The 27784-nt window shown below is 46.3% G+C and overlaps 1 protein-coding gene and 2 long non-coding RNA genes across 3 annotated transcripts; 1 reads left to right on the top strand and 2 right to left on the bottom strand.

Moving 5' to 3' along the window:
- Positions 1 to 1699: 1699 nt before the first annotated feature.
- Positions 1700 to 14028, bottom strand: LOC139360742 (uncharacterized). The gene is made up of 3 exons (XR_011618207.1): positions 13960 to 14028; positions 2956 to 3006; positions 1700 to 2290 (listed from the first exon to the last, which is right to left on the bottom strand). It is a non-coding gene; the product is annotated as an uncharacterized lncRNA (long non-coding RNA).
- Positions 14029 to 14491: 463 nt separating this feature from the next.
- On the bottom strand, positions 14492 to 20408 carry LOC105485059 (uncharacterized). The gene is made up of 4 exons (XR_989327.2): positions 20270 to 20408; positions 19044 to 19101; positions 18506 to 18586; positions 14492 to 14641 (listed from the first exon to the last, which is right to left on the bottom strand). It is a non-coding gene; the product is annotated as an uncharacterized lncRNA (long non-coding RNA).
- An 87-nt stretch (positions 20409 to 20495) lies between these two features.
- On the top strand, positions 20496 to 23820 carry LOC105485058 (melanoma-associated antigen 8-like). The gene is made up of 3 exons (XM_011747239.2): positions 20496 to 20548; positions 22560 to 22621; positions 22696 to 23820. Exon 3 carries the CDS (start codon positions 22759 to 22761, stop codon positions 23692 to 23694), a length of 936 nt encoding a protein of 311 aa, XP_011745541.2. The 5' UTR covers positions 20496 to 20548; positions 22560 to 22621; positions 22696 to 22758; the 3' UTR covers positions 23695 to 23820.
- Positions 23821 to 27784: the final 3964 nt, after the last annotated feature.

Here is a 27784-nt window from a genome sequence, read left to right on the forward strand (position 1 = left end):
CTTTGGTTTTAGCTTAGAGTCAAGGCCAGCCTATTGAGATTTGTGAATTTGCAATTCCAAAACAGTCGGTAGTGGGGGGAAGGGATTCTGTAGCAGCAGGATAGCCAGCATGCTGCAAGGCCAGACAACAGTGAGGCAGGGAGACACCTGCATGGTATGCTTTCCTATGGCCTTTAGGCCTTGCCAGTCTTACAGTCCAAACGTGCACCTCAAATCATGCACCTTAGCTCCAACAGTCATCGGCTTATACGTGGCTGACGTCCCAGTTCAGAAGAGCTCATTTCACACTGTTTGGGACTGGGGGTTGATCAAGGAAAATGATAGGATCACCAGAGGCAATACCACACAAGCAGCTTTATTGGGTGGTGCTTGGACAGGGAATGCAGGGAGGGGACAGACTGTCCAGAGTCTGTGTTTCCAGGGTCACCATCAGAACGGGAGGAAGGCAGGAGAACTGATGGTGCAGATGGGAATTGGAGAAGGACCTTATGGGTATAGGTGATATTGCTCAGCAGCTGGGCAAAGTGGCTTGGGAGTCTCGTAACCATAAGATTCTATCTTACCTATGGTTAGCAGATGTTAGGTGAGGACTAGCAGGGTATGGAAGCCAGCAAGGCTCTGAATGCCTAACGATCTGCTTGGCAGTGCCACGTTTCAAACAATCAAATGTGTGAAAAATTCAGTTTTGTGCTGATGGGCTTCTGAGCCAACAGGTCTCAGTCTTGTGAAGGAAAACATAGAGAAACCTGAGCAATGCTGCACGACAGCTGAGATGCTGCTGCAAGGCCCTTTGCCAGCCACATCCCACATCTAAACAATCAGCAAGGCCTTCCTCCAGCCTAGGGGCTACACACACAGGTCATCTTTGGTTCATTTATAGAACACAAGCTGAAAGCTGTTTTTAAAGTCTCTGAAGATGTATCTCCACCTGGAGACCGTCTCTCTTTTTTCCATGTGGACTTCCTTCCTCCAGGGATCCCAGGAGGCAAGAATTATCACCTTCAGAAACGCTTTCTGTTACCCATACTTGAAAAACTTAACACAAACACACACGCAGAGTTAGAGAGAAAAAGCGTGAAAGCAAATCCAAGCACTAGATATAGATGGATTGCGAATAATGTTAATACTATAATTCCTCACAGACAAAGTTTCCTACAAAAGGCTTTTAAGATTCTGTAGAAAAGAAAACCAGTGGAAATCACAAGCATCCAAGTATCCCTGTCTAGAGCAAGGGGGGAGGAAAGCTCAGTGTTAAGCAAAGCCAGCACTGTCTCCTTTAGAAAGGCTGATTAACTGACGGGCCTGTGTGAAACACCATTCAGGGGAGGCCACTGCTGTGGACTAGCCTCCTGCCCTAAGCCCCAGCTGATCACACCCGACCAGAATGGGGTCACTTGTGCTGAGTGCCACATAATCATCCTGAACTTTCCAATGGGCCAATTAAAAAGAAAAGAAAAGAAAAGAAAAAAACAAAACAAAACTTAGAATCTTCCAATTAACCTGAGCCAGCGAAATAAGGAAGACCCTTCTGCTCTAATCTTAGAAGGAAAGGAACTTTGAAATGCTGAATCTGTTTTCTTTTTCTTTCCTTTTCTTTCTTTTTTTTTTTTTTTTTTTTTTTTTTTTTTTTTTTTTTTTGGTTTCTGCTTTCTTTAGCACTGTTCTGCCTACAAAGCCAACCTCGTCTGCTTGGTTCATTGTAACACTCATTTTATTTTACAGAATGTAGTGTTGCTCAATTCTAGCATCGCCAATAAAAGCCAGTTTGATCTTTAAATCATATTTGCTGTTATTATTTTCTTGGCAGATTCTGGTGGTTTTGGGGGACCCAAAAGACACAGCTGATGTCCCTGGAGACCCCTTGACAAATGCAGGGGAGATGCCGCTGACAGCTTCGGAGGCCCCTCTTACCCTCTCAGAGGCACAAGCGTTGTCAGTTCCTCTCGGGTCACATTTTTGCATTGATTCCCCTGATCCTTTTGGCTCTTGATTCCAGGATTCATTTGTCCTGTGAGAGAGAACATGACCTGGGGGTTTGTGGGGGCTGACAAGTCACTGACAAGACGTGTAGTTTTAAAGGTAACTGACGGAGGGAGCAGATGATCACAGGCAGTGTGTGACTCTGGTTTTGGGAAATTTGCAGGGATCTGGGTTCTCCGGTTTCTTTTGCTTGTATGCTTCGGTAGGAGAGATTCACTGGTTACGTTAGTCAAGAGAAGCTCAGAGTCATAGCCAGGACTGACTGGTGGCTCCAGTTTGGGCACTCAGGAGCGATTGGAGCACTCACCACCTAAAAATAAGATATCTGTATTAGGATCAGCTGGTCATGAAACAAGTTAAATACCATGTCACCGCCAGCCTCAAGACAGCATCCATGCAGCAACAGGGAGGACTCTGTGCAGCTGCTGACACTTTCTGTTGTATGTGGATGAATAAGACAAACAGGCTGGTTAGTTAGAATGGGTAGATTCCTCATCTGGCTCATTCTTTGGTCTGTTCAATTTCAGTTGGTTTAGCTCATGGGAAGCCTGCCTAAGGGGCTGTTTTCAGAGCCCCCAGCCAACCTGAGATTCTAGTACCAGAGTATCTGGAAAGGCCGACCTAACTGGAAATGGAGGGGAGCTGATGGCAAGTTTTTCCAGCATGCTTTCCATAGGGTAATTCTTGTGCCTGGCAGACAGCCTAATATCCAGTTGTCCAACCGACCAGTGATCACGTGGCCCCTCATATGGGAAACTTGTTTACTCTGGCAGATGTCCTTGTGCTTCTTGTCTGATCTGTGTCCAGCTTATGCCTGCCTGTGACCACCATTCCGGCGCTTGGAGTTTGAAATTCTCTCCATCCCCCAGCATCCCAGATAAAGTCTGACCTTGGTTGCCATTTGATGTTCAGGTGAAAGGCACAACTTCAAATCACCTCCACAACACAAAATAAATTCAAATACTTGTTACTTACTGATCCTGGGAAGAGAGAGTTCAAAGAGTTGGGAGGACAGTTCTCCATTCCCTGATCATGTGAGGCAGGAACGAAGAGCCAAATAATCAGGCAGGTAGAGAGAGAGAGAGGAGAGAGAGAGAGAGAGAGAGAACATATAAATATACAGGAATAGGGAACGGATCAGGTAGGTTCACAGTCAAAAGTCTGAATGGTCCTTTCAAAGAAAAGGATTTTGAAGGAAAAGCGGGGAGAGATGCCTCTAAATTTTTAACTCTGCCCACAGGCTTGAGCCAGTTGAGTGTACTGTTCTACTTCAACTTCCTAGGCAGCAACCTCCGCTCTGCCATTCCCATTACAAGGGCATACTCCAAACTATGGGTATTATCCTCCTGACAGTCATAAGAGTAGTCCCCCTGGTTCACTGCATCCTCTCAAAAAGGCTTATTAATCTCCATGCAGCCGTCTGCTGAATGCCATATGGTCTGTCTGCAGCTGGAATGATGAAAGCTCCAAGAAACACATGGTAACAAGGACACTGTAACATATGAATGGCGTGTTAACTCCATAAACCCAAAACTGATGGTGACTAACTGTAGCATTCATGTCCTACGATTTGGTCATGACCCAAAGGAAAGGAGACTGTGAAACAAAATTAATGGGAGGCCATTGTGCCAGGCTAGCTTCCTGAACTAGGCCCCGGAAGATCATAAAACCAGAATGGGGTCACTCATGCTAAGTGTCATGAAATGAAACTGAACTTTCACGGGGGCCAGTTAAAAAATTTCAGAAGATGCCAATCAATATGACTCAGCATAATCAAGAGATGCGCTCTGCTTGAACCCTAAATGGAAAGGAACTTGGAAATGAGCAATCTGCTCTTTGCTTGCTGTTTCTGCTTTCTTCAGCACTTTTCTGTGTAGAAAGGCAAACTCCTCTGCACAGGTCATTAGAATACCCATTCTAAATGAGTGAGGTTGCAGGTCCGAGGGTCTGACCTTGTGGGCCTATTTCTGGTCCTCTGCTTCCTCACTGTGGAACCAGGGTCATGGCTCAATCCCACCATTGCAAAGGTTAGCTCATTACAGAGATGGGCTCATTCCTACCAACCACCCAAGGGAGGCTTGCACACAGAAAATGACACAGACCAGCAGAGCACTTAGCACAGCAGCTGCCTGGCACCCAGTAAACCCTGAACCAAGCAGGGTGAAGGGCACCTGGTGTGGCAGATGCCTGAGTGTGTGAAAAAGAGGAGTGCAGTGGCTGACAAAGAAGAAAGGAAGGCCTGAGACATCTGAGGAGTTGATGTCCATGCAATCAACAAGTTCTGAGCCACGATTCAGCATATACTCATGTCCTGGGGACATAATTCCTCTTCTGGCTGCTTTCTGGAAGGTAATACAGAAAAGAAAATGGGAACGATCATAGGTTCAAGAGAGATTTGCAGCTACCAAATAGGTAACTGCAGGCTGTTTCAAACCGTGAAAACAACTGTGTGGGCAAGACTGTGTTTCAAATAGCCATGTAGAGGGCTGCCCTGCATGTCTAAGCTGTGGCAGAAGAATTTGCAATGTGGCTTCAGCCCTCCTTAGAAACATGCACCTGAAAGGTTGAGGACAAGCAAAGTGGGGGCATCCACAGTGTCCAGGCGGAGGACTCTCCTCTCAGAGCTCTGAGCTGTGGGGATGGATACAGGCAGGGTGAGCCTGGAGAATGTCTTGGAAGACTCCCCCAGGGCCGACTCCCACAGACACATGTATTGATCCTGGGTCTGGTTCAATAGCCCTGGCTGTCGTCCCAGGCAGGACTAGAACAAGTTCCACCATGCCTGCACAGGTCTGAGATGTGAGATGATTTACCCGTGATGGCAGATTTTCAGGAGAAAAAGAAAATAAATGCATTAACCAATGTGCATGTGGATCATAAGACATATATAGGTTTAGAAATGTTAAAATACGGGGGGAAGTTAAAACTTAGACACACAGTAAACAAAGCTACTTCCTATTCACCACATCATTTGGGCCAGGCATTTTACACGCGGGTGACCTCAGGTATAAACTCACAACAATGCTCTTACTTTGTACTATTACATGTCCATTTGACAAATGAAGAATCGAGGCACACAGAAGGCGCATGATTGACTCAGCTTATAACCAGCAGCAGTCACATTTCACAGAGCCCTGCCCTCGCCCTGGCCTCGCTGTGTTCCCCATGACCAGGGGAGGGCCGCTCTCATCAACAGTTACCCAATGCCCGATGCCCCATGCCACATGGCTGAGGCCTGCAAGGAAGCCAGTGAGAGACTGTCACTGGACCTGGCCCACCTGGCCTCTCCCCAACCCCATTAGGACACCACCCTTTCTGAAATTCAGATGAGGGCTCTGCTGGAGACGTTGGGTTTAGAACAGAGTGAGTGAGGATGGAGAAGCTTCCACTTGTACACGGATGATGCAGGTCCCTTCCGCCCTCCAGAGGCTGCACTCCTGTCCCGGCGTGGGGCCTGCACCCCCATAAACCTGCCCTGACTCCTCCCCATCTCTCCCTGCTGACTGGGTGGCCCAATGATCTCCTGTGGACCAACTCCAATAGGTCAAAAAGGAAAATATATGAACAAATATTCCTAAGGTTAGTAATTGTGTGCAGCCTTCTTCATAACTGCAGTCATATGAAATACTGTGACCAGAAGCTAAGTCATCCTAAGACATCTATGAAAAACCTTGACAGATCACACTGCATATAGTTTCACCCAAGGAGCCACGATCATGAGAAATTTTTTCTTTCACGAATGAAGATTTAAAAAAGGACATCTCTTCATTTATTGAGCAAGTGTCGATGTTTATACATGCGTGCACAGTGCTTGCACACAGAGTTAACAGTGGGATAATGTACGTTTGTGGAGTCAAATCTGAAAAATGCATAAAACAAATTAGAACTCTCTCAAAGTCTCCACACAATTTATACCTCCAGTATTGGAAATAATGCAAAGAAAGGAATAGCATAGTGAGTGGTTAAAAATAATGCTGACACTTCAACACCGTGAAAATACACAAACAGGAAAAAGAAACTAGAAAATTCTGAGAAAAGAGGCACTACAGGTGAAGATATAGGCAATTGGATGGAGATAGTCCTTAAGAGCTGGCTGAATTTCACAGTCGTTAACTATATGTTGAAGTTTTGCGTCACATGTACCTGCTGTTTTTTCTTTTAGGACATGTGTGTCCTTGAAGGATATCTCACATTCATTTTCTATTTGGCGCTGCTCTTTTAGAAATTCTATGATACACGAAATGAGCATTCCTTATTAACCCTCCCTATTTTCTGCTTAGGGGTATTGATCATTTCGAAATTAGATGTCAGAGATTGACATTATGGGCTTTCAGCATTTGGCATTATGGCCTACGGAGTCGGGTCTTTCGGGATTCTGATCCAAACCCACTAGGTTTATGCACTGCTTTTGTTCGTGTCTCTTAATCCTCTCTCCCTCTGCTTAACGAGTGCACAGATCATAAATGTAGAGCTCTTTAATTTTCACCCATGAACATCCTTGGAGAGCCCATCACTCACCACACAAAAAACATCTGCCATGAGAATTTCCCCTCATTTCCCTCCCAGCCTCTGTCTCCCAAGGTAGCCACTATCCTGACTTCAGTGCCGTAGAGTAGTATTGCCTCTTTTGATCTCCACCTAAATGGAATTATGGAACTGATATTCTCTGCATTGGCTACTTTTTAGGTTCGTGGTCTTCTTCCACGTTATGGATGTAGCCATAGCTTTTTCACGCTCAGGGCTGTGTAGTATTCCTTTGTATGAGCTCCAACGTATTTCCCCATGCTCATGGTGATGAACATGGGGGTTGTTTCTAGCACGCTCCTAAGGGTGTTCTTATACACATCTTCTGTTGAATGAATGTGTGCCTTTCCACTAGTACATACCTCTGAGAGGACATTCTGAGGGGCTTAAAGTGTATGGGTGTTCAGCATTAGTTCATACATTTGGGTCTCTTTTAGTCTCTAGCAGACCTATGGCCCACAATGCCCTCCTGCATCCCACCGTCCTTTTCCATTCTATTGACTTGTTGCAGCTGACTGATCAGTGGACCTACAGCATGTCTCCCCACTACTCATTTGTCTGTCTGCTGCCTCATTGTGTCATTTAACTCTTGCTCCTTTCCATGGATTCTGATTATCTGGCTTTAGGTTCATATCTAGATTTGAGGTAGGTCTCACTCTTTTCTGATGAAAATACTTCATTGTTGGTTTCCTGTCTCCTACTGCATCCTAGCATGAGGCACATGATTTCTGGTTGTTTCACTCTTGAGCTTATTGACACTGACAGGTGGGTTCAGGTGATGACAGTCTCATTCCTCTCTTGTAGGATGCCTCATTGACCTTGAACCAAAGCGTTTCATTCATCCTGCAGCAAGTGTCTCACTGGGAGTTGCAGATATTGGGTTTGGTTTGGTTTTGGTTTTTTTCTGAAACATAGCCTTTACCATCCTCAGCTGCAATGTTTCAGTGAGGAAGACTTCTCCCTCAACTACCGTAACTATTGTGAATTTTTGAAATACAAAGGAAGGGCAGAAAAAAGCTTAATGATTTCCAGTGGATTGCCGATAGTCACCAAGTAAGGAGTGGTTGCATTTCTTCCTTTTTTTTTTTTTTTTTTTTTTTTTTTGAGATGGAGTCTTGCTCTGTCCCCCAGGATGGAGTGCAACGGCACAATCTTGGCTCGCTGCAACTTCTGCCTCCTGGGTTCAAGCAATTCTCCTGCCTCAGCCTCTCAAGTAGCTGGGATTTCAGGCACCCACCACCACACCCGGCTAATTTTTGTATTTTCATTAGTAGTGGGGTTTCACCATGTTGGGCAGGCTTGTCTCAAACTCCTGACCTCAGGCGATTCACATGCCTCTGCCTCCAAAAGTGCTGGGAATGCAGGCATGAGCGACTGTGCCCGGCTCGCACTCCTAATGACATCCAAGTGTCATTTTAAAATAAACTTTTAGATTTCAGAACAGTGTTAGATTTACAGAATTATTGCAAACAGGATACAGAGAATTTCCATACACTTCACGTTTAGTTTCCCTATTATTAACATCTTACATTAGCATCTATATTTGTCCCCATTAATGAATCAATACTGATACATTGTTATTAAGTCCATACTTTATTCAAGTATCCTCAGTTATACCAAATGTTCTTGTGCTGTTTCAAGATCCCATCGACGATACTTCATGACATTTGGTAATCCCGTGTCCTTCATCTTGTCTTCGTAGTGACAGTTTCTGAGGTTTTTCTTGTTTCTGATGACCTTAACAGCATTGAGGAGTATTGATTAGGTCTTCTGCATAAAGTCTATCCAGTGAGATTTGTCTTATCTCTTTTCTCATGATTAGCATTGGAGGTATGAGCTCTCAGAGGAAGATCTCAGATGTAAAACCCCATTCTCATTACATCATGTCAAAGGAAATTACCAGAAATACGACTTCTCATGATTGATGTTAGCTTTGGTATGCACTTCTTCTGTAAAGCGACACTAATCAAGAAAATATGGGTATTGGTGGAGGAATAGACACACATCGACGGAACAAAATAAAACCCCAAAATAGACCCACACAAACATTGTCAACTGATTTTTGACAAAAGTGCACAGGCTGTCATGTGGATAAATTGTAGTTTTTTCAACAAATGGCACCTGACAAAATGAATGCCAATACACACTGAAATGAACCTAGGGAGAGCCTCACACCTTTCCCAAAGAATTAACTCAAAATAGGTCATAAACCCAAATATAAAATACAGGATTTTAAAACTTCTGGAAGAAGACACAAGGGAACATGCACATGACCTTGATGTTGGAGATGGGTGTTTAGATACAACATCACAAACATGGCCCACAGAACACAAAACGGAAAAGGTGCACTTTCTGAAAGAAAAAGAAAATTGCTCTGCAAAAGACACTATTAAGAAAAAGAAAAGGCAAGCTACAGACTATGAGAAAATATTTGTAAGGCATACATCTGACAGAAGGCTCATATCTAAAATCTTTACAGAAAGCTTAAAATTAAACAATAACAATTATCTAAAATCTACAGAGAATGCTTAAAAGGAAGCAATTTAAAAAATAGCTGAGGGGACTGTACCCTGCAGAGCCAAATGGGCAGAGATGCCCAAGGTCTTGGGAGCCCACCTCTTGCATCAGTGTGGTCTGATTGCTAGATATAACATCAATGGAGATTATTTTTGAAGCTTTAAGATTTAATGACTGCCCTGTTGGGTTTCAAACTTGCCTGTAGCCCTTTTGTTTTGGCCAATTTCTCCCATTTGGAACGGGAGCATTTACTCAATGCCTATACCTTCACTGTATCTTGGAAGGAACTAACTTGCTTGTTATCGTACAGGCTCATAGGCAGAAGTGACTTGCCTTGTCTCAGATGAGACTTTCGACTTGGACTTTTGAGTTAATGCTGGAATGAGGTCAGACTCTGGGGGACTGTTGTGAAGGCTTGGTTGTGTAAGAACATGTAAGAAAAGACATGAGATTTGGGAGGGGCCAGGGGTGGAATGATATGGTTTGGCTCCGTGTCCCCACTCAAATCCCATGTCGAATTATAATTCTCAGTGTTGGAGGAGAGGCCTGGTGGGAGGTGATTGGATCATGTTGGGGTGGGGGGGAGCTTCCTCTTTGCTGTTCTCAAGGAGTTGATTGAGTTCTCACAAGATGTGGTTGTTTAAAAGTGTGAAACTATCCCCTCTTTGCTATCTCTCTCTCTCCTACTCCAACTGAAGCTGTGCCTGCTTCCCTTCCACCTTTCGTCATGATTGTAAGTTTCTTGAGGTCTCCACAACCATACTCCCTGTACAGCCTGCAGAACTGTGACTCAACTAAACCTCTTTTCTTGGTAAATTACACAGTCTCGGGTAGTTCTTTACAGCAATGTGACAACAGAATAATTATCTATCTATCTATCTATCTATCTATCTATCTATCTATCTATCTATCTGTCTATCTATCCCCATAGACCAACTAATTATATAGATGAAGGTTGGTGGGAAGTAGCTTTCTCACTGTTGAGGTAGATACTTACAGATAAACAAAGGAAGGAGACTAAAAGCTCCTTGTGGTATTAGAGTAGTGTCATGGACATCAGGAAATACTCATGTTCAACTTCATAAACATACAGAGGGTGCACACATAAACACTAATAAGCAGGTAAATAAACACGCATATATTTCTTTGTTCTGTAAATGAGAGAGCAAGAAGCAACATCTCCCAAGGAATGATGAGCATTCCTAGCACGAACATCTAGGATTCTAATACTTTTCCTCAATACAAGGAAGCAGAAATACTTGGAAAATGGATTCTTCTGTGACTGGAACAGAAGATATAAAAATGATAATCATTGTAATTATTCAATGAAAATGCAAATATGAAGAGCAGTACGATTTCTCTACACACCTAATACAATGAATAAAATTCAAAGACCTGAAAATACCAGACTCTGGAGAGGATGTGGAAGTCTCATTCATTGCTGGGAAAGAAGAAAACTGTTACATTGCACGGCAGGACCTTTTGATTGTTTCTTACATGGGGAAACATAGAATTACCATTAGACTCAGCAATCCTACTCCTAGATTTCGTTTAAATTGAAAATGTAGGTTCCCATAGACAAAACTGTGTGCACAAACATATATAACAGCTTATTCAAAATCAACAACCAAGACTTCCTTCAAGGGGTGAAGGGATAAAACAAGTGGTACATCCATCACCTGAAAGTTTATTCAAAGCTCAAGCCACCCTCAAATGTTCTGGAACAGACACTTTTGGAGGCCAATTCTAACAAATAGTCAGGGGAAATTATCATCAACTTATCTCAACTCTTCCAAAGCAGCCAAAAAGATGAGCAATTGTCCACTTCATTCTCCCGGGCTAGGACTCCTGGATTCAAAAAACAGATAAAGATGCATCCTCAGCTCACATGAAAAGAACACGTGAGTGAATTGTTCACTGATAAGATAGCAAATGTCCTAAATATGTAATCACATATTCAAGAGAACAGTGGACTAAATGCATAAGCAACCTGTATGTCAGGAATAAAAATATTATTTCACGTTAGAAAAAGTTGCAATTGTAATTCCCTACATACAAGATAGAGAAAAAGTTCCGTCGTGTAAATGGGTACAGAAAAGACTTTGAACGAAATTCTATGTGATTTCAAATTAACAACTTTCAGCAAACTAACATGAAAAGGAACTTCCATTTCATAAAATCGGCAGGAAGCATACTTAAATCTCAAAAGTTAGAAGCATTCTCATTCACAGCAGGGACAACCATCGACACAGACTATCACCATGGCCTTCCATAGGTACAGAGGATACGAAAATAAAAACGAACCAAAAATGTGGACATGAAAAATATACATGAGGTATAAAGATTGAAAACAAAAGTATTTTGACAATATAATTATCAAGAGAATTCAGGGGAACAGACACACGAAGTGTTCAAATGAATAAGAGACTTCAGAAAACATCATATAAAGGATGACAACAGCAACACAAGAGGATTGTCACACAAAAGCAACTTAGTGTCTAAAATAGAAAATATACCATTTGCAAGAGCATTGAAATCCAAAATATAAATTAAAAGAAGCCTAACCAAAATGACCTTTATGGAGGCAACCATACAGGTTTACTGGTAGATTCAGGGAAAAAAATCCAAAATTAATGGAGTAACATGCCACATTCATTGATGGAGAACAGAATATGGTAAAGATGTAAATCCTGCTTAAGTTATATACAAAGTGCCTTTCTCGTAGCTGCCTAAGTGAAAGTCAAGCTCAGGCTGTTGTGCTCTGCTCCCAAAATCAGTCGTGGAAAAATATAGAAAGATAAGAGAAAAAAAAAATCTGAAGAAAACAGAGAAAATTCCGGGGATGATTGAAGACAGTGTTGAACTGGTATTCATGTTTGGGGTGGGGGAAGGCAAAAGGATATTGAGGAGGTGTGTAGTCTGTATAGACAGCATATTACGGGATGGGTAGAAGGAAAGATATTAAAATCTACCCGACATCCCCACATCATCGCACAATCTGAGGCAGCACCTCAAAACATGATGCCAGTGGCCCTGGGATAATACCAGGACATCAGGAAATTTGAACTGAGTGAGAATTTTTGACTCCAGAGTTTTGTTAATAACCACCTGGAACAAACCTAGTGGAAGAGGACAGGCCTTCCAAAAATTATTTTCATGGAAAAAAAGAATGATCTAGAAGTAGAATAGTGTTTGTGAATCACACATACTATGAGGGGATAGTGTTTAATGAAATATGTATATGTGTGCATGTGTGTGTGTGTGTATATATATATATAGTCTACATATCTACATGTGCCTATATCTAAAGATACATACATATAAATATACATATATGATATAAACATATACAAATGTATGTGTTTATGTATATACACATAAATATAAACATAATCTACATACACCATATATAATGTACACATACAATTGCAAAGATTTAAAATCTATTTCTTACTATATGAATGAGGATTAAAATACGAAAATCACTAAATTGGACTATGAAATGATAGATAGCTTCAAAACTCATGGCTTCCCCAAATCTCTTGCTGCCGTTCAGCCTCTTCAGTGTAAAAACAAAGCTTTTAGGACAAAAGCTTTGCAAAGTCTAGGTCTGGCTGGGGAGGAACCCCCGTGGGAAGGTGTGTGTCTTCTCCTAGAGGTCACTACAATCACAGTTACTGCAGCCCCCAGGGACCATCTGGCCTTAGACCCGCAGCCATTCTCTGCAAGGGGTGGAGCAGGGCAAATGCTCAGAGGTGACAGAAACAGAGCATCTCCCACCCATCACTTCATCAAAGAGCCAGGAGGAGGACCCTCCTGGGTAAAGACTAAGGGTTCTCTCACCCCACATAGAGGGGCCACAGAATCCAGCTCAGCCCCTCCTGTCAGCCCTAGAAGACCCCGGCAGCCTTGCCCAAGGACTCCCTTCCTTCCACTGCCACCTCTGGGGACTCAGGTCAGAGCCTTGGTCGGATGGGAGCCAACACCGTCGGCAGAAGATAGGGATCCAGGCTATGCGAGGAATCAAGGTCAGGACCCTGAGGGATGACTGAGGGCTCCCCAAACCCCACCTGCAGTCTCCCACTACCCCTACCCCCATCCTCCCCCACTACCACACCCCTCCCCCACCCCCACACCGCAGTCTCTCCCCCAGACCCTCACACCCCCACTACCCTCTCTGACCTCCACACCTCTTCCTACACCTACACCCCCAAATGTGTCCACTCCCCACCCGACCCCCGAAATCCCCTCTTCTGCCCTTCACCGTGACAGAATTCAGCCCCGCCCCTGCTGTCAACACAGGGAATCCCCTATCTTGGTGGCCGGATGTGATGCCAGTGACTTGCGCCTTGGGGATCACAGAGAAGTGAGGGTCTGGTTCTGATGGAGGCTTGAGATTGTTGGGGGGAAGCGGGCCCAGGCTGTGTGAGGAGGCAAGGTGAGAGACGCTGAGGGAGGACTGAGGATGCCCCCACCCCAGATAGAAGACCCCAAATAATCCAGCACCACCCCCATTGCCAGCCCTAAACCACCTGAGGGCGGACTCCTCAGGCTGGGCCACCTTTCACCACTCCTCCCCTTAAGCCCCAGGGGACTCTGGAGTCAGAGCTTGGTTTGACCAGGGCAGGGTTGGTTAGGAGAGGGCAGGGGCCAGGCTCTGCCAGGCCTCAAGGTCAGGATTCTGAGGGAGGGCTGAGGCCCCAGAGAGGGAAGCTCTGTCTTTGCCGTCAGCCCTGGGAAGCTCCGGGAATGGGGACCAGGCACATTGATGCTGTTGTCCACATCCTGGGCTGATGGAGGGAAGGGGCTTGGTATCATGAGCACCACCTCAGAGGAGTAGACGGAGGGCCCAGGTCCTGCCAGGAGAGCACGGAGGCCTTAAAGGACAATCACCACAGGACAGGGGGCCCACCCCGCCCCCATCTCAGGCTAAGGTACCTCCTCATTCCGCCTCAGGAATCCGACGGATAGACTCAGGTCCGCAGAGAGGAGCTCTGACGTAGCACTGCCAGGATCAAGGGGAGGAAAAAGAGGGAGGACTCAGGAGACCTTGGACTCCAGATCATTGGGGACCTCGGCCCTTGGAGGTGCCACACACGATGGCTGCATGTGGTACATCCCTGCCTATGCCTTGGAGATGACAAAGAGGAGAGGGCTTTGGTATGAGGAGTGGAGGCTCAGGTTAGCAGAGGGAGGAGTCTCAGGACCCTGAGGGAAGACTCAGCAGAGCTCCTTTCCCAGATGTAGGAAACCTGCCCTTCCTTCAGTCCTGGGGGGCCTCGGGCAGGACTGTGGGGAACAGATCTGGCCCCCACTTCCTGGTTAGGGATCCCAGGGAGATGGTGGCCTTGACCTACAAGACCCATCCAAAGTTCAGCAGGAGGGAAAGGGCCAGGCCCTGTCGGAAGTAAATCTGAATACCTATAGTACACCCAGACACAGGAGGCACTCCTGAAATATGCACCTTTTGTCCGTCTTGGGAATCCCATTCAGGGATGTCAGTGTAGCGCCCCTTCACTTCTGCCTCCCAGGCCTCAGAGAGGTGGGGGCCTCCCTCTGAGGGGTGTCCTCAGCTCAGCAGAGATAGCCACACCTGGTCAGCACAGGTTGGGTCCAGAGTCTGCCAGGAGTCAAGACGAGGAAGGTTGGTGAGGACTGAAGGTAAGAAGGTACCTCCACACCTCGAAAAAGAAGGGAACTTGCAGAACCTGGCTTCCACTGTTCTCAGCCCCGGGTGGCCCCAGGCATAGGTACCATGTGGCATGCTCTCCTTTCTGCCACACGGCGGGAGGTGGGAGGTCTCAGGGAGGTGAACACCTTGGTATTAGTGGCACTTACAGTTCAACAGAGGAAGTCACATCTGGCCAGCAGAGGGAGGGGTCCCAGGATCAGCAGGACCCAAGGAGTGCCCCCTTCATGAGGACTGGAGGTACCCCTGGCCCAGAAGGAAGGGACCCCACAGATTATGGCTGCCACCTGTTTTTAGCTCTGGGGCAACCAGATCAGGAATGTCCCTAATTGGCAATCTCACTTGTCCCACAGATAGGAAGTTGGGGAACCCTTGGGAGCATGGGGTGTTGGTGTAAAGGGGAGATGGCTGCTCATCTCAGGAGTTTGGGGGTTGAGGAAGGGCAGATGCCAGGAGGAGTAAAGATGAATAACCCACCAGAAGACATTGGAAGCCTCACCCCAGAACCAAAGGGGCCAGCTCCCGGAGTGAACCCTGGACACCCCACCCAAGGGTGATGGGATGTGGAGCCTCCTCACTTCTGTTTCTAGATCTCAGGGAGGCTCACCCTCAGGCCTTGCTTTCAGAGGGTGACTCAGGTCAACACAGGGACCCCAATCTGATCGACTGACACAGTGGTCCCAGGATCTGCCAGGTGTCCAGGTGAGGAACCTGAGGGAGGGTTGAGGGTACCCCAGGCAAGAACGCAAATGGGGGCCCCACAGAAATCTTCCCTGCCCCTGATGTCACTCCAGAGAGCATAGGCAGGGCTGTCAGCTGAGGACCCTCTCTCATCCTGGGATCTTCAGTGTCAGGGAGGAGGATGCCTTGGTCTTTAGGGGGCTGCACTCAGGTCAGTAGAGGGAGGGCCCCAGACTCTGCCAGGAGTCAACATGAGGACCAAGCAGGTTCCTCGCCCAGGACACATGGTGTCCAGTGAATTTGGATATCTCTTGCTGTCTCTCCCAGTGGACCTGGGCACGTGTGGCCCGATGTGGGTCCCCTCATACCCTTCTGTTCCATATCAGGGTTGTGAACTCTTTATCCGAGTTTCTCGAGCCAGCAAAAGGGCAGGATGAGGCGCCTCCAGGAGAAAGGTGAGTGAGCACAGAGGGGACCATGTAACCCAATGAGAGTAGGGACCTCACAGAGTGTGGCCAACTCTCCTGACAGCACTGGAAAGCCGGGACTGTGCTTGCGGTCTGCACCCTGAGGGTCCCTCGATTCCTCTTTTAGGAGCTCCAGGAACCAGGCAGTTAGGCCTTGGTCTGAGGCATTGGCCTCAGGCCACGGAGCAGAGGAGTCACAGGCAGTGTTAGCAGTCAAGGCGAGGTTCTGATCTGAATGGACAACAAGGGCCCCACACTCCCCAGAACACAAGGGACTCCAGAGAGCCCAGCCTCACCCTCCCTACTGTCGGTCCTGCAGCCTCAGCCTCTGCTGGCCGGCTGTACCCTGAGGTGCCCTCTCACTTTCTCCTTCAGGTTCTCAGCAGACAGGCCGACCAGGAGATCAGAAGCCCCAGGAGGCCCCAGAGGAGCACCAAAGGAGAAGATCTGTAAGTAGGCTTTGTTAGGGCTTCCAGGGTGTGGCTCGCAAATGAGGCCCCTCACAAGCTCCTTCTCTCCCCAGATCTGTGGATTCCTCCCCATCGCCCAGCTCCTGCCCACAGTCTAGCCTGCTGCCCTGACCAGAGTCATCATGTCTTCTGAGCAGAGGAGTCAGCACGGCAAGCCTGAGGAAGGCCTTGAGGCCCAAGGAGAGGGGGCTCTGGGCCTGGTGTGTGCGCAGGCTTCCGCCACTGAGGAGCACGAGGCTGCCTCCTCCTCTACTCTGGTTGAAGGCACCCTGGAGGAGGTGCCTGCTGCTGGGTCACCCAGTCCTCCCCTGAGTCTCAGGGCTCCTCGTCTTCCCTAACCATCAGCGACAATACTCTATGGAGCCAATCCAGTGAGGGCATCAGCAGCCGGGAAGAGGAGGGGCCAACCACCTCGCCAGACCTCACTCACCTGGAGTTATGGTCTTGACCATGATCTTAACAGAGGGCCACCGTGCCCCTGACGAGACAATCTGGGAGGCATTGAGTGTGATGGAGGTGTATCATGAGATGGAGCACAGTTTCTCTGGGGAGCTGAGGAAGCTGCTCACCCAAGATTGGGTGCAGGAAAACTACCTGCAATACCGCCAGGTGCCCAGCAGTGATCCCCCGTGCTACCAGTTCCTGTGGGGTCCAAGGGCCCTCATTGAAACCAGCTATGTGAAAGTCCTGGAGTATGCAGCCAGGGTCAGTACTAGAGAGAGCATTTCCTACCCATCCCTGCATGAAGAGACTTTGGGAGAGGACAAAGAGGGAGTCTGAGCAGGAGTTGCAGCCAGGGCCAGTGGAGCAGGTTGGGGGAGGGCCTGGGCCAGTGCACGTTCCAAAGCCACATCCACCACCTTCCCTATCCTGTTACATGAGGCCCATTCTTCACTCTGTGTTTGAAGAGAGCAGTCACCGTTCTCAGCAGTGGGGAACAAGTTGGGTGTGAGGGAATACAAGGCAGACCATCTCTTGGTTCCTGTTCTCTTGGGCGATTTGGAGGTTTATCTTTGTTTCCTTTTGGAGTTGTTCGAATGTTCCTTTTAATGGATGTTGTAATGAACTTCAACATTCATTTCATGTATGACAGTAGGCAGACTTATTGTTTTTTATATAGTTAAAAGTAAGTGCATTGTTTTTTATTTATGTAGGGAAATCTATGTTATTTATTTGAATCGGGACGACATAACATAGCAGAGGATTAAGTATCTTTTTTAATGTGAAAGAACAAAGTGGTAAAATGGGTGAGATAAAGAAATAAATTAAATTGGCCGGGCACAGTGGCTCACGCCTGTAATCCCAGCACTTTGGCAGGGTGAGGCAGGTGGATCACGAGGTCAGGAGATCAAGACCATCCTGGCTAACACAGTGAAACCCCTAAAATACACAAATACAAAAAATACAAAAATACTAAAAGTACTGAAAATACAAAAAAATTTAAAAAGTTAGCCAGGTGTGGTGGTGGGCTCTTGTAGTCCCAGCTATTCGGGAGGCTGAAGCAGGACAACGGGGTGAACCCAGGAGGCGGAGCTTGCAGTGAGCCAGGATTGCACCGCTGTACTACAGCCTGAGCGACAGAGTGAGACTCCATCTCAGCTTATTTGTAATTTACAATCAAGACTTTTTCCAAGTGGTGAATGGATATAACCTACAGTACATCCAGAAACTGAAAATGTATTTAAAGCTCAATCCACCCTCTGTTGTTCTAGGGCTGGCAGTTTTGGGGGTCAGTTCCACCAAGTGGTCAGGGAAAACAAATTGCCATCTTAACTCTTCCAAATAATCCCAAACCGTGGCAATTGTTCTACTCATTTTCCAGGGCTCCGTCTCCTGCACTGAAAAAGCAGATAAAGACATCCAGCCTTTATAAAAAGAACATGTGAGCCACGTGTTCACTCATATTGCAGCAAATGTCCTAAATGGATAATTGTATATTCAACACAACAGTGGACTAAACGAACAAGCAGCTCATATGCAAGGAACAAAAATATTATTTAACAATAGAAAACTTCCATTTTAATTTTCTACATACACGATAGAGTAGAAAAAGCAGTCAGGTCGATGGATACAGAAAAAGCCTCTGAAATAAATTTTATGCGATTTCCAATGAAAAACTTTTAGCAAACCTAAGATTCAAAGGCACATTAACTTTCTAAAATTGGCGGGAAACATACTTGAATGTGAAATGTTAGAACCATTCCCGTCCTGGTCTGGGGCAAGTCACTGATACATGCTTTCATTGCTACCGTTCATAGCTGCAATGGATATCAAAAGGAGAAAGTGTCAGAGCTATGGATATCAAGATGAAAAAGAGGTATGAAGATTGAAAAGAAATAGATCGTATTTTTCACAATATGACCATTAAGAAAATTCGAAGGAAGAGACGCATGGAATGTTCAAATGAATAAGAGACTCCAGAAGACAGTATGCAAAGACCACTACAGCGAATACAAGAGACTTGCCACACATAAGCAACTTAGAACATTAAATTAAAAATACACCATCCCCGACAGCATTTAAACCCAAAATATAAAGAAGAAGAAGCCTAACCAAAATATGCAAGACATTTACAGAACAACTGTACAAGTTTGCTGACAGATTCAGAGAAAAAATTCCCAAATAAATGGAGTAGTATATGATGTTCACTGATGAGGAACAGAATATGGCAAAGGGGTAAATCTCACTTAAATTAAATAAAGAGTGAATGCCTACCTGTAGCTGCCAAAGTGACAATCAAGCCCAGGCTGCTGTGCTCTACTCCCAAAATCAACTGTGGAAAAATATAGAAGGGAAAAAGAAAAATAAAACAACAATATCAGCAACAAAGTCTAAACAACGAAACAGAGAAAAACCCTGGGGAAGATTGAAGACTGTGTTGAACTGGTACTTGTGTTCTGGGCAGGTGAAGAGGCAGGGAAGTTGAGGAGGTCTGCAACCACTGCAGATGACAGGGTGTGTTGCAGGAAAAGTTTTAAATGACCACCTCACATCAATGTACAATCTGAGTCTGCACCTCAAAACACGAGGCCAGTAGCCACGAGGTAATATCAGGACAGCAGCAAAATTGGATTGATTGAGAGACTAGGGCTCCAGAGTTCTGCTAATAACAACTAGAGACAAAGAGAAGGTTAGGACTGACTTTCCAAAATATTACTACTTTAATTAAATATATAGAATGAACTAGAAATAGAATAGTATGAGTGAATCACACATAGTATTAGTAGATATTGTTTAATAAAATAAGTACATATAGTCCACACACATATATGTGTGAATATATGTAAAGATACATACATATAAATACATATAGCTATATAATATAAACATATATACATACATGTATGTGCTTATGCATGTAAACACAAATATGATCTACATATACCATATATAGTGCACATACACAATTGGCATAGATGAAAAATTTCTTCCTTACTATAGGAATGAGGGTTAAAATACGAAAATCACTGAAGTGGACTAGGAATGGTTAGATAACTTCAAAGCTCAGGACCTCCGCAAATTTCTTGCAGCTGCTCAGCCTCTTCAGTGTAACAATAAGTCATTTAGTACACAAAGGTTTGAAAGGTCGACCTCTGGCTGGGGAAGAGCCTCCGTGGGAAGGTGTGTGTCTTCTCCCAGAGGTCACTAGAATCGTGAGTGCTGCAACCCCGCAGGGAGCGTCTAGCCTGGGACCCGCAGCCGTTCTCTGTAAGGGGTGCAGTTGTGCAAATGCTCAGAGGTGACAGAAATAGAGTATTTCCTAAAAGCAGGATTCGGGAAGAGGACCCTCCTGAGTGAAGACTGAGGGTTCACCCACACCCCATAGGGGGGCCACAGAATTCAGCTCAGCCCCTCATGTCAGCCCTGAAAGACCCCAGCAGCCTTGTCCCCCCACCACACCCTTCCCCCCACTGCCACCTCAGGAGACTCGGGGTCAGAACCTGGGTCTGAGGGGTGCAGACCCCATCAGCAGAGGGCGGGGCTCCAGGCTGTCCCAGATCTCCAGGTGAGAACCTTGAGGAATGACTGAGCCGCCCCTCCCTGCCCCGCGCTAGAATCCGGCTCCACCCTTGCCGTCAGCCCAGGTGAGCCCCGGGTGGCCGCTTGTGACGCCGCTGACGACGCGGCCGCATGGATCAGAGAGAAGCGAGGCCCTGCTTCTGAAGGGTTCGCTTGCGATCGGCTGAGGAAAGCGGGCCCAGACTCTGTGAGGAGGCGAGGTGAGACGCTGAGGGGGGACTGAGGAGGCCCCCGCCCCAGACAGAGGACCCTCAGTAATCCAGCGCCGCCCCTGCTGCCGGCCCTGGACCACTCGGGGGCGGACTTCTCAGGCTGGGCCACCCCTCACCACCTCTGGCTCAAGCCCCAGGGGACTCTGGAGTCAGAGCTTGGTGTGACCAGGGCAGGGCTGGTTAGGAGAGGGCAGGGCCCAGGTTCTACCAGACATCAAGATCAGGACCCTGAGGGAGGGCTGAGGCCCCACAGAACACCTCTCTGCCTCTGCTGTCAGCCCTGGGAAGCCCTGGGCACAGTGGCTGGGCATGGCGGCCGGACATGGCGGCCGGGCACACTGATTCTGATGTCCGCATAGGGGACTGATGCAGGGAAGCGGCTTGGTATCATGAGCACGGCTTCAGAGGAGCAGAGGGACGGCCCAGGCCGTACTGGGAGATGAGGGAGACCTGAGAGGACCAGGAACCCCAGGACAGGGGACTCACCTTACCCCTGTCTGAGACTCAGGCGCCTCCACATTTGGCCTCAGGAAACCTGCCCCTGCTCTCAGGCTGGGGCACCGCGGATAAGACTGTGGGGAAGGGATGTGCTCCCCCACTCCCCAGTCGGGGGCCTCAGGGAGCTGCAAGACACATCCGTGGTTCAGCAGGAAGGAAAGGACCATGCCTTGCATGGAGTAAATATGAATACCTGGATGACATCCAGACAGAGAAAGCCCCCATGAAACCTACTTCTGTCAGCCTTGGAAATCCTATGCAGGGGTGCCCGTGTAGTGCTCCCCTTACTTCTGCCTCCGGGGTCTCAGGGAGGTGGCAACCTGGGTCTGAAGGGTGTCCTCAGCTCAGCAGAGGGAGCCACACCTGGTCAGCACAGGGAGGAATCCAGGGTCTGCCTGGAGTCAAAGGGAGAAAGGTTGGTGAAGACTGAAGGTAAGAAGGTACCTACACAGCCCAAAGAAAAAGGGAACTTGTGGAGCCTGACTTCGGTTCTCAGTCCTAGGAGGCCTCAGGCATGGGTAACATGTGGCACGCTCTCATTTCTGCCACACGGTTGGGGATGGGCAGTCTCAGGAGGGTGAGAACCATGGTCCCAGTGTCACTCACAGGTTAGCACAGGGAGCCACACCTGTTCAACAGAGGGACGGGATCACAACATCTGCAGGAGCCAACGTGTGTACCCTTTGTGATGACTGGGGGTACTCCTGGCCTAGAAAGAAGGGACCCCACAAAGTCTAGCTAACTTTGGTTATTATCTGTGGGGAAACCCGATCAAGGGTGGTCCTAAGTGGCAATCTCACCTGTGCTATGGGCAGGAAGTTGGGGAAACTCAGGAAGATGAGGACCAACCAGGATCCTCACGTTTGGACACATGGGCCCCAATGTATTTTGTGTAGCTATTGCTGTTTTCTCACCCTAGGGCAGGACACATGGACCCCAATGTACTTTCCGTAGCTATTGCTTTTTCCCCAGGAGGCCTTGGGCACATGGGGCCAGATGTGGGTCCCTTTACGTCCTTCTCTTCCATATCAGGGATGTGAACCCTTGATCTGAAAGTTCCTCAGGCAGGAAAAGGGCCAGATCCGGGCCCTGCCGGGAGAAAGATGAGGGCCCTGAGTGAGCACAGAAAGGACCATCCACACAAAATAGTGGGGAGTTCACAGAGTCAGGCTCAACCTCCTGACAGCACTGGGGTACTGGGGCTGTGCTTGTAGTCTGCAGCCTGAGTTCCCCCTCGATTTATCTTCTAGGAGCTCCAGAAACCAGGCTGTGAGGCCTTGGTCTGAGGCAGTATCTTTAGTCACAGAGCATAAGAGGTCCAGGCAGTACCAGCAGTCAAGCTGAGGTGGTGTTTCCCCTGTATGTATACTAGAGGCCCCTCTAGCATCAAAACAACAGGAACCCCACAGTTCCTGGCTCTACCAGCCCTTCTGTCAGTCCTGGAGCCATAGCCTTTGCCCAGAGGCTGCACCCTGAGATGCCCTCTCAATTCCTCTTTCAGGTTCGCAGGGAACAGGCCAGCCGGGAGGTCGGGAGGCCCCAGAGGAGCACTCAAGGAGACCTGTAAGTAGGCCTTTGTTAGGGCATCCAGGGTGTGGTACCCAGCTGAGGCCTCTCACAGCTTCCTCTCTCCCCAGGCCTGTGGGTCTCAATTGCCCAGCTCCGGCCCACACTCGCCTGCTGCCCTGACCTGAGTCATCATGCTTCTTCGGCAGAAGCGTCAGTCCTGCAAGGCTGAGGAAGGCCGTCAGGCCCAAGGAGATGCACCGGGGCTTATGGATGTGCAGATTCCCACAACTGAGGAGCAGAAGGCTGCATCCTCCTCCTCTACTCTGATCGCGGGAACCCTGGAGGAGGTGCCTGATTCTGGGTCACTGAGTCCTGCCCAGAGTCCTCGGGGTGCCTCCTCTTCCCTGACCGTCACCGACGACACTCTATGGAGCCAATCCAATGAGGTTTCCAGCAGCAATGAAGAGGAGGGGCCAAGCACCTCCCCAGACCCAGCTCACCTGGAGTCCCTTTTCCGGGAAGCACTTGATGAGAAAGTGGCTGAGTTAGTTCATTTCCTGCTCCGCAAATATCAAATTAAGGAGCCGGTCACAAAGGCAGAAATGCTGGAGAGTGTCATCAAAAATTACAAGAACCACTTTCCTGAGATCTTCAGCAAAGCCTCTGAGTGCATGCAGGTGATCTTTGGCATTGACGTGAAGGAAGTGGACCCCGCCGGCCACTGCTACGTCCTTGTCACCTGCCTGGGCCTCTCCTATGACGGCCTGCTGGGTGACGATCAGAGCACGCCCAAGACCGGCCTCCTGATAATCGTCCTGGGCATGATCGTAATGGAGGGCAGCTGCGCCCCAGAGGAGGCAATCTGGGAAGCGTTGAGTGTGATGGGGCTGTATGATGGGAGGGAGCACAGCGCCTATTGGGAGCTCAGGAAGCTGCTCACCCAAGATTGGGTGCAGGAAAACTACCTGGAGTACCACCAGGTGCCCGGCAGTGATCCTGTGCGCTACGAGTTCCTGTGGGGTCCAAGGGCCCTCGCTGAAACCAGCTATGTGAAAGTCCTGGAGCATGTGGCCAGGGTTAATGCAAGAGTTCGCATTTCCTACCCATCCCAATCAAACAGTAGCTAACTCTTGCCTGCCTTGTACCGCTTACTGTACACTGTATAGTTAAAAAATGCATATGTGTACCTGAATTTGCTTGGCTTGAGAATGTGATATAATTAAATATGAATAAAGAAGTCCCCTTGGTCACTGGCTCATGTTTTCCTGAAACATTCATTGAGTTTCTGCTATTTGGAAGACCCTGGGTTAGTATTGGAGATGCTAAAGTAAGCCAGGCCCAGCCCTAACCTTATGGTGGTTGAGTCTAGGATCTGTATTCATATAACTAAGCTGGCCAGGTGTCCCCTAAGATCTAAAGGAAATATAAGAGAGGGGTGAGGGTGTGAGGCAACAGGTGAGAGTGGTGGAGTGTACATGCCCTGAGCCAAGGCCTTTTGGGCTTTGGGAAACTACAGTGCCTTTTGGGTGAGCTGATTCTAGTGAAATGGGTGGGGGCAGAGCCAGATTCTCAGAGGACAAGAGAAAAGCTTGGAAAGGAAAATTGCTCAGCACTTCCTTTTGGATGGTGGAGGAAACAGAGAGTCATCTCTTCCTGGGGCAGGAATGGGAGGTGTCCTACACGCTTGTCTCAGTGCGGTTGAACACAGCACATGAGGTTGGTGATGGATACCTATCCTATGCAAGGGTTTCCTGAGAGATAAGCATGAATCTGCTGGAATGTGAGGCCCAGATACCACTGGCCAGGTGCTTTTCTGTCTGGCTGGGAGAGCCAGAGCTGACTCCTTTAAAAAAGCATTCTAATTAGCTTATCTCAAGTGTCATTTGGCCAACTGTAAGAAAGAGAAAGATTTTCCATGGTGACAAAATGAATGAAAAGTAGGTGCTTTCTGTTGAGGACCTACTGTGAAAGATGTTATGGGAGAGTCTATGAGTGCTCATCCACATCTTGGCTCCTCTGTCAAAGGCACAAGGGACAAGTACTCTCCCAGCCAGCATGTCTGTCTGGGCCCAACACTTTCCCGAATTATAACACCCTTTCCCTGGTCGCCAACACGTTCCCTCTATTCCAACTCAGAGGCCAAGCCTGGTGCTTGTGCTTCCTTGCTGCCTCTGGAGGCTGCACGGAATCCCCTGCTTTCCCCAGAAAATGGAGCATCCCTGTCCCCTGCAGAACTCCCCTAGCTTTCCCACGGCTCACCTTCTGTCCTGTCCCACAGCCACAGCCACCTGGTCCTCCCTCCCTAGGAGTTCCATACACATTCTTTGTTTTCCCAATGGGCTGTGAATAGACTATACTTTGCCCATAATCTCCTGACTCTTGGGAAACATCCCTGAAGGTGGAGAGTAGGTTCTTAAGCCACTCACATATTCGCAGTAGGATTCAATAAGCTTCTTATCTGAAGCTGGGGACTGAATAGGCAAACAAATGGATAGTGCTCAGAAACTCCATTCCTTCATAAGAGGTAGAAGAGGAGCAGCCATCCTCTAAAGCTGAATTCTTACATCCTCTAAAGCTGAATTCTAAAGCTGGGCTCCTCCTGGGGCATGAGAAATGGGTCCTTGATGGACATGCCAGCTGGAATTTGAAAAGAATAATTAATCACTCTTCCACTGCCTCCTCTCTGGCATCTGCACCCAGGGACATACTGGCTTTCAGTGTGACTAGTGACACCTGCGCAGGTGTTCAGGCAAGAACAGTTATGTGGAGAGTAGCAGTATGTTGGGTAAGATTCTGCCCCTGCATCAGATGGAAGCAGGAAATCCGCAGCCTCCTGAGGTGATAGATGGCATTGCAAAGGGAAGTGCAGTCAATGCTATGGAGTAAAGAAGGTGAAATCTCCCTGCTGACTTTTGCAGGATCTTCTTCCATTTGATGGGTTAATGCATTTGAATGCATCTGATACATGGTAGACACTTGCAAATTCAGATAATTTCAAGGCAAAACTGGTCTTCTCAGAACCGTCTATAAGAAATGAAGAGTGTAGTTAACATGACAATATTAGAGTTTGTATGTAGTTTCCTCTACTTCTGGCTGCATTCATAGCTGTTGTTTCTCCACAGCTACATTTTCAAATTTCTCAGATTGACATGGGTCATTTTAGCTAGTCTGATCTATGGAAGAAAAAAAAAATCTTGGTTTCGTCAACCCCTTTTACTGTTTCCAGAAGTTTCTGAAGTTTCAATTTCATTAATTTTTCTCTTCATGTCTATATCACCCCCACATTTTTGTTTTCCTCAGGTTTAATTTACTTTTGTTTTCCTAATTATTTAACATCAACGATTAGATGTTTTATTTGAGTCCTTTGTTACTTTCTTACATAAGCACTTAAGGACATAAAAAATCCCCTAGGGACTACGGTAGCTGATTTCCACATATTTTAAAACATCATATTACCATTTTTATTCATCAGAGTATGTTTTCTAATTTTCCTTAAGAATTTTTTAAACAAAGAAGAGTGAAAATGTGTTGTTTATTTAAAATTACTTAGAGACTTTACAAATATGTCCTTTGTTATATTTTTATTTTATTTTATTCTGGATTTTTAAAATTTATACTTTGTACCATTTCAATTATTAAATTGAAATGTATATTTTAAAATGTATACTTTCATCATATTAAAAGGTATACTTTGTACAACTTCAAATATTTTAAAGTTGTTAAGGGTTTTTTTTTTTTTTTTGGTCTATCTTTGTAAAAATTCCACATACACTAGAAAAGAATATTTATTCTGCTGTTCTTCTGTGGCATGTTCAGTAAAAGCCAGTCAGCTCAACTTGGTTCTTTGTGTTGTTCGGGTTGCTCTATAATCCTGCAGAGTTTCTGTCTACTTCAATCATGCACTCAGACAGGGGTTTTGTAATCTCCAAATGCAAGTGTAGATTTGACTATTTATTCTTTCAATTCTGTCAGATGTTTCTTGTATTTTAAAACAATGCTTTTAGGTGAAGTAACAGGATTATTATGTCTTGTTTGTTAATCGACTCTTTTGTCATTGCATGATGTCCCTATTTATCCAGGGTAATTTTCCTTCCCATAAAGTTTTTTAAAGTTTACTTTTCTTTTTTCCAGCTTTCTTTTTTAATTTTCAATTTCATTATTTAAATGAACAAACAGTATTTTTTTTCTTTTTCTGTCCAGTTCTGTGTGTGTAGCTCATGTGTAGATTCATGGAACCACCACCACAATCTTCATACAAACAATTCCGTCACCCTCCTCTCCAGAAGAAACCCCTTTTACTTGCTATACATTTATAGTTATACCCACACATCTACAACTAAGAGTGGGAACCACTCACCTGTACTCAGCATTTCAGTTTTCTCTTTCAAGAATGTCACATGAAAAGAAAAAATAGAATACGTACCTGGTTCATTTGAACCAGGTGCAAAGAGACTGGCTCTTTCCACACTGCAAGACACCTTTGAGTTTGATAGACCTTGTTGTGCATACTAATAGTTCACTCCTTTTTATTGCAGAGTAGTTATTTCATAGTATGGATGCACAAAAACTTCATTATCCATTTATTCACAAAAATACATTTGTATAATTTTCAGGTTTTCTCAAATATGACTAGACCTGCTATAAACACTCACGTAGTAATGTGTTTAAAAAATTTCTTAGTCATTTTCAAATATATGTTATTGTAGCTCATTATGCCTTAATATGCATTTCTCTAATAGCTGTGATGCAGAATAATTTCTCATGTGCTTCTTTGTCATGCATGTGTCCACATTGGACAATGCCCTTAACATACTAGGCATTGAAGCAACACACCTCAAAATGATATAGCCATCTAAGTACAAACCTACAGCCAACATCATATGGAATGGACAAAAGCTGGAAGTGATCTCCATGAGAACTGGAACAAGACAAGGATGCACATTTTCACCATTCCTATTCAACATATTATGGAAGTCCTAGCCAGAGCAATCAGGCAAGACAAAAACATAAAAGGCATCCAAATAGGAAGAGAGGAAGTCAGATTATCTCTCCTTGAAGATGATATGATTTTACACCAAGAAAGCCCCCCATAATCTCTGCCCAGAAGTTCCTAGATCTGATAAATAACTTCAGCAAAGTTTCAAGATACGAAATCAATGTACAAAAATCAGCAACAATTCTATACACCAACAACATCCAAGTGGAGAACCAAATCAA

Source organism: Macaca nemestrina, chromosome X (genome assembly GCF_043159975.1).
Source record: "Macaca nemestrina isolate mMacNem1 chromosome X, mMacNem.hap1, whole genome shotgun sequence".
NCBI lineage: Eukaryota > Metazoa > Chordata > Mammalia > Primates > Cercopithecidae > Macaca > Macaca nemestrina.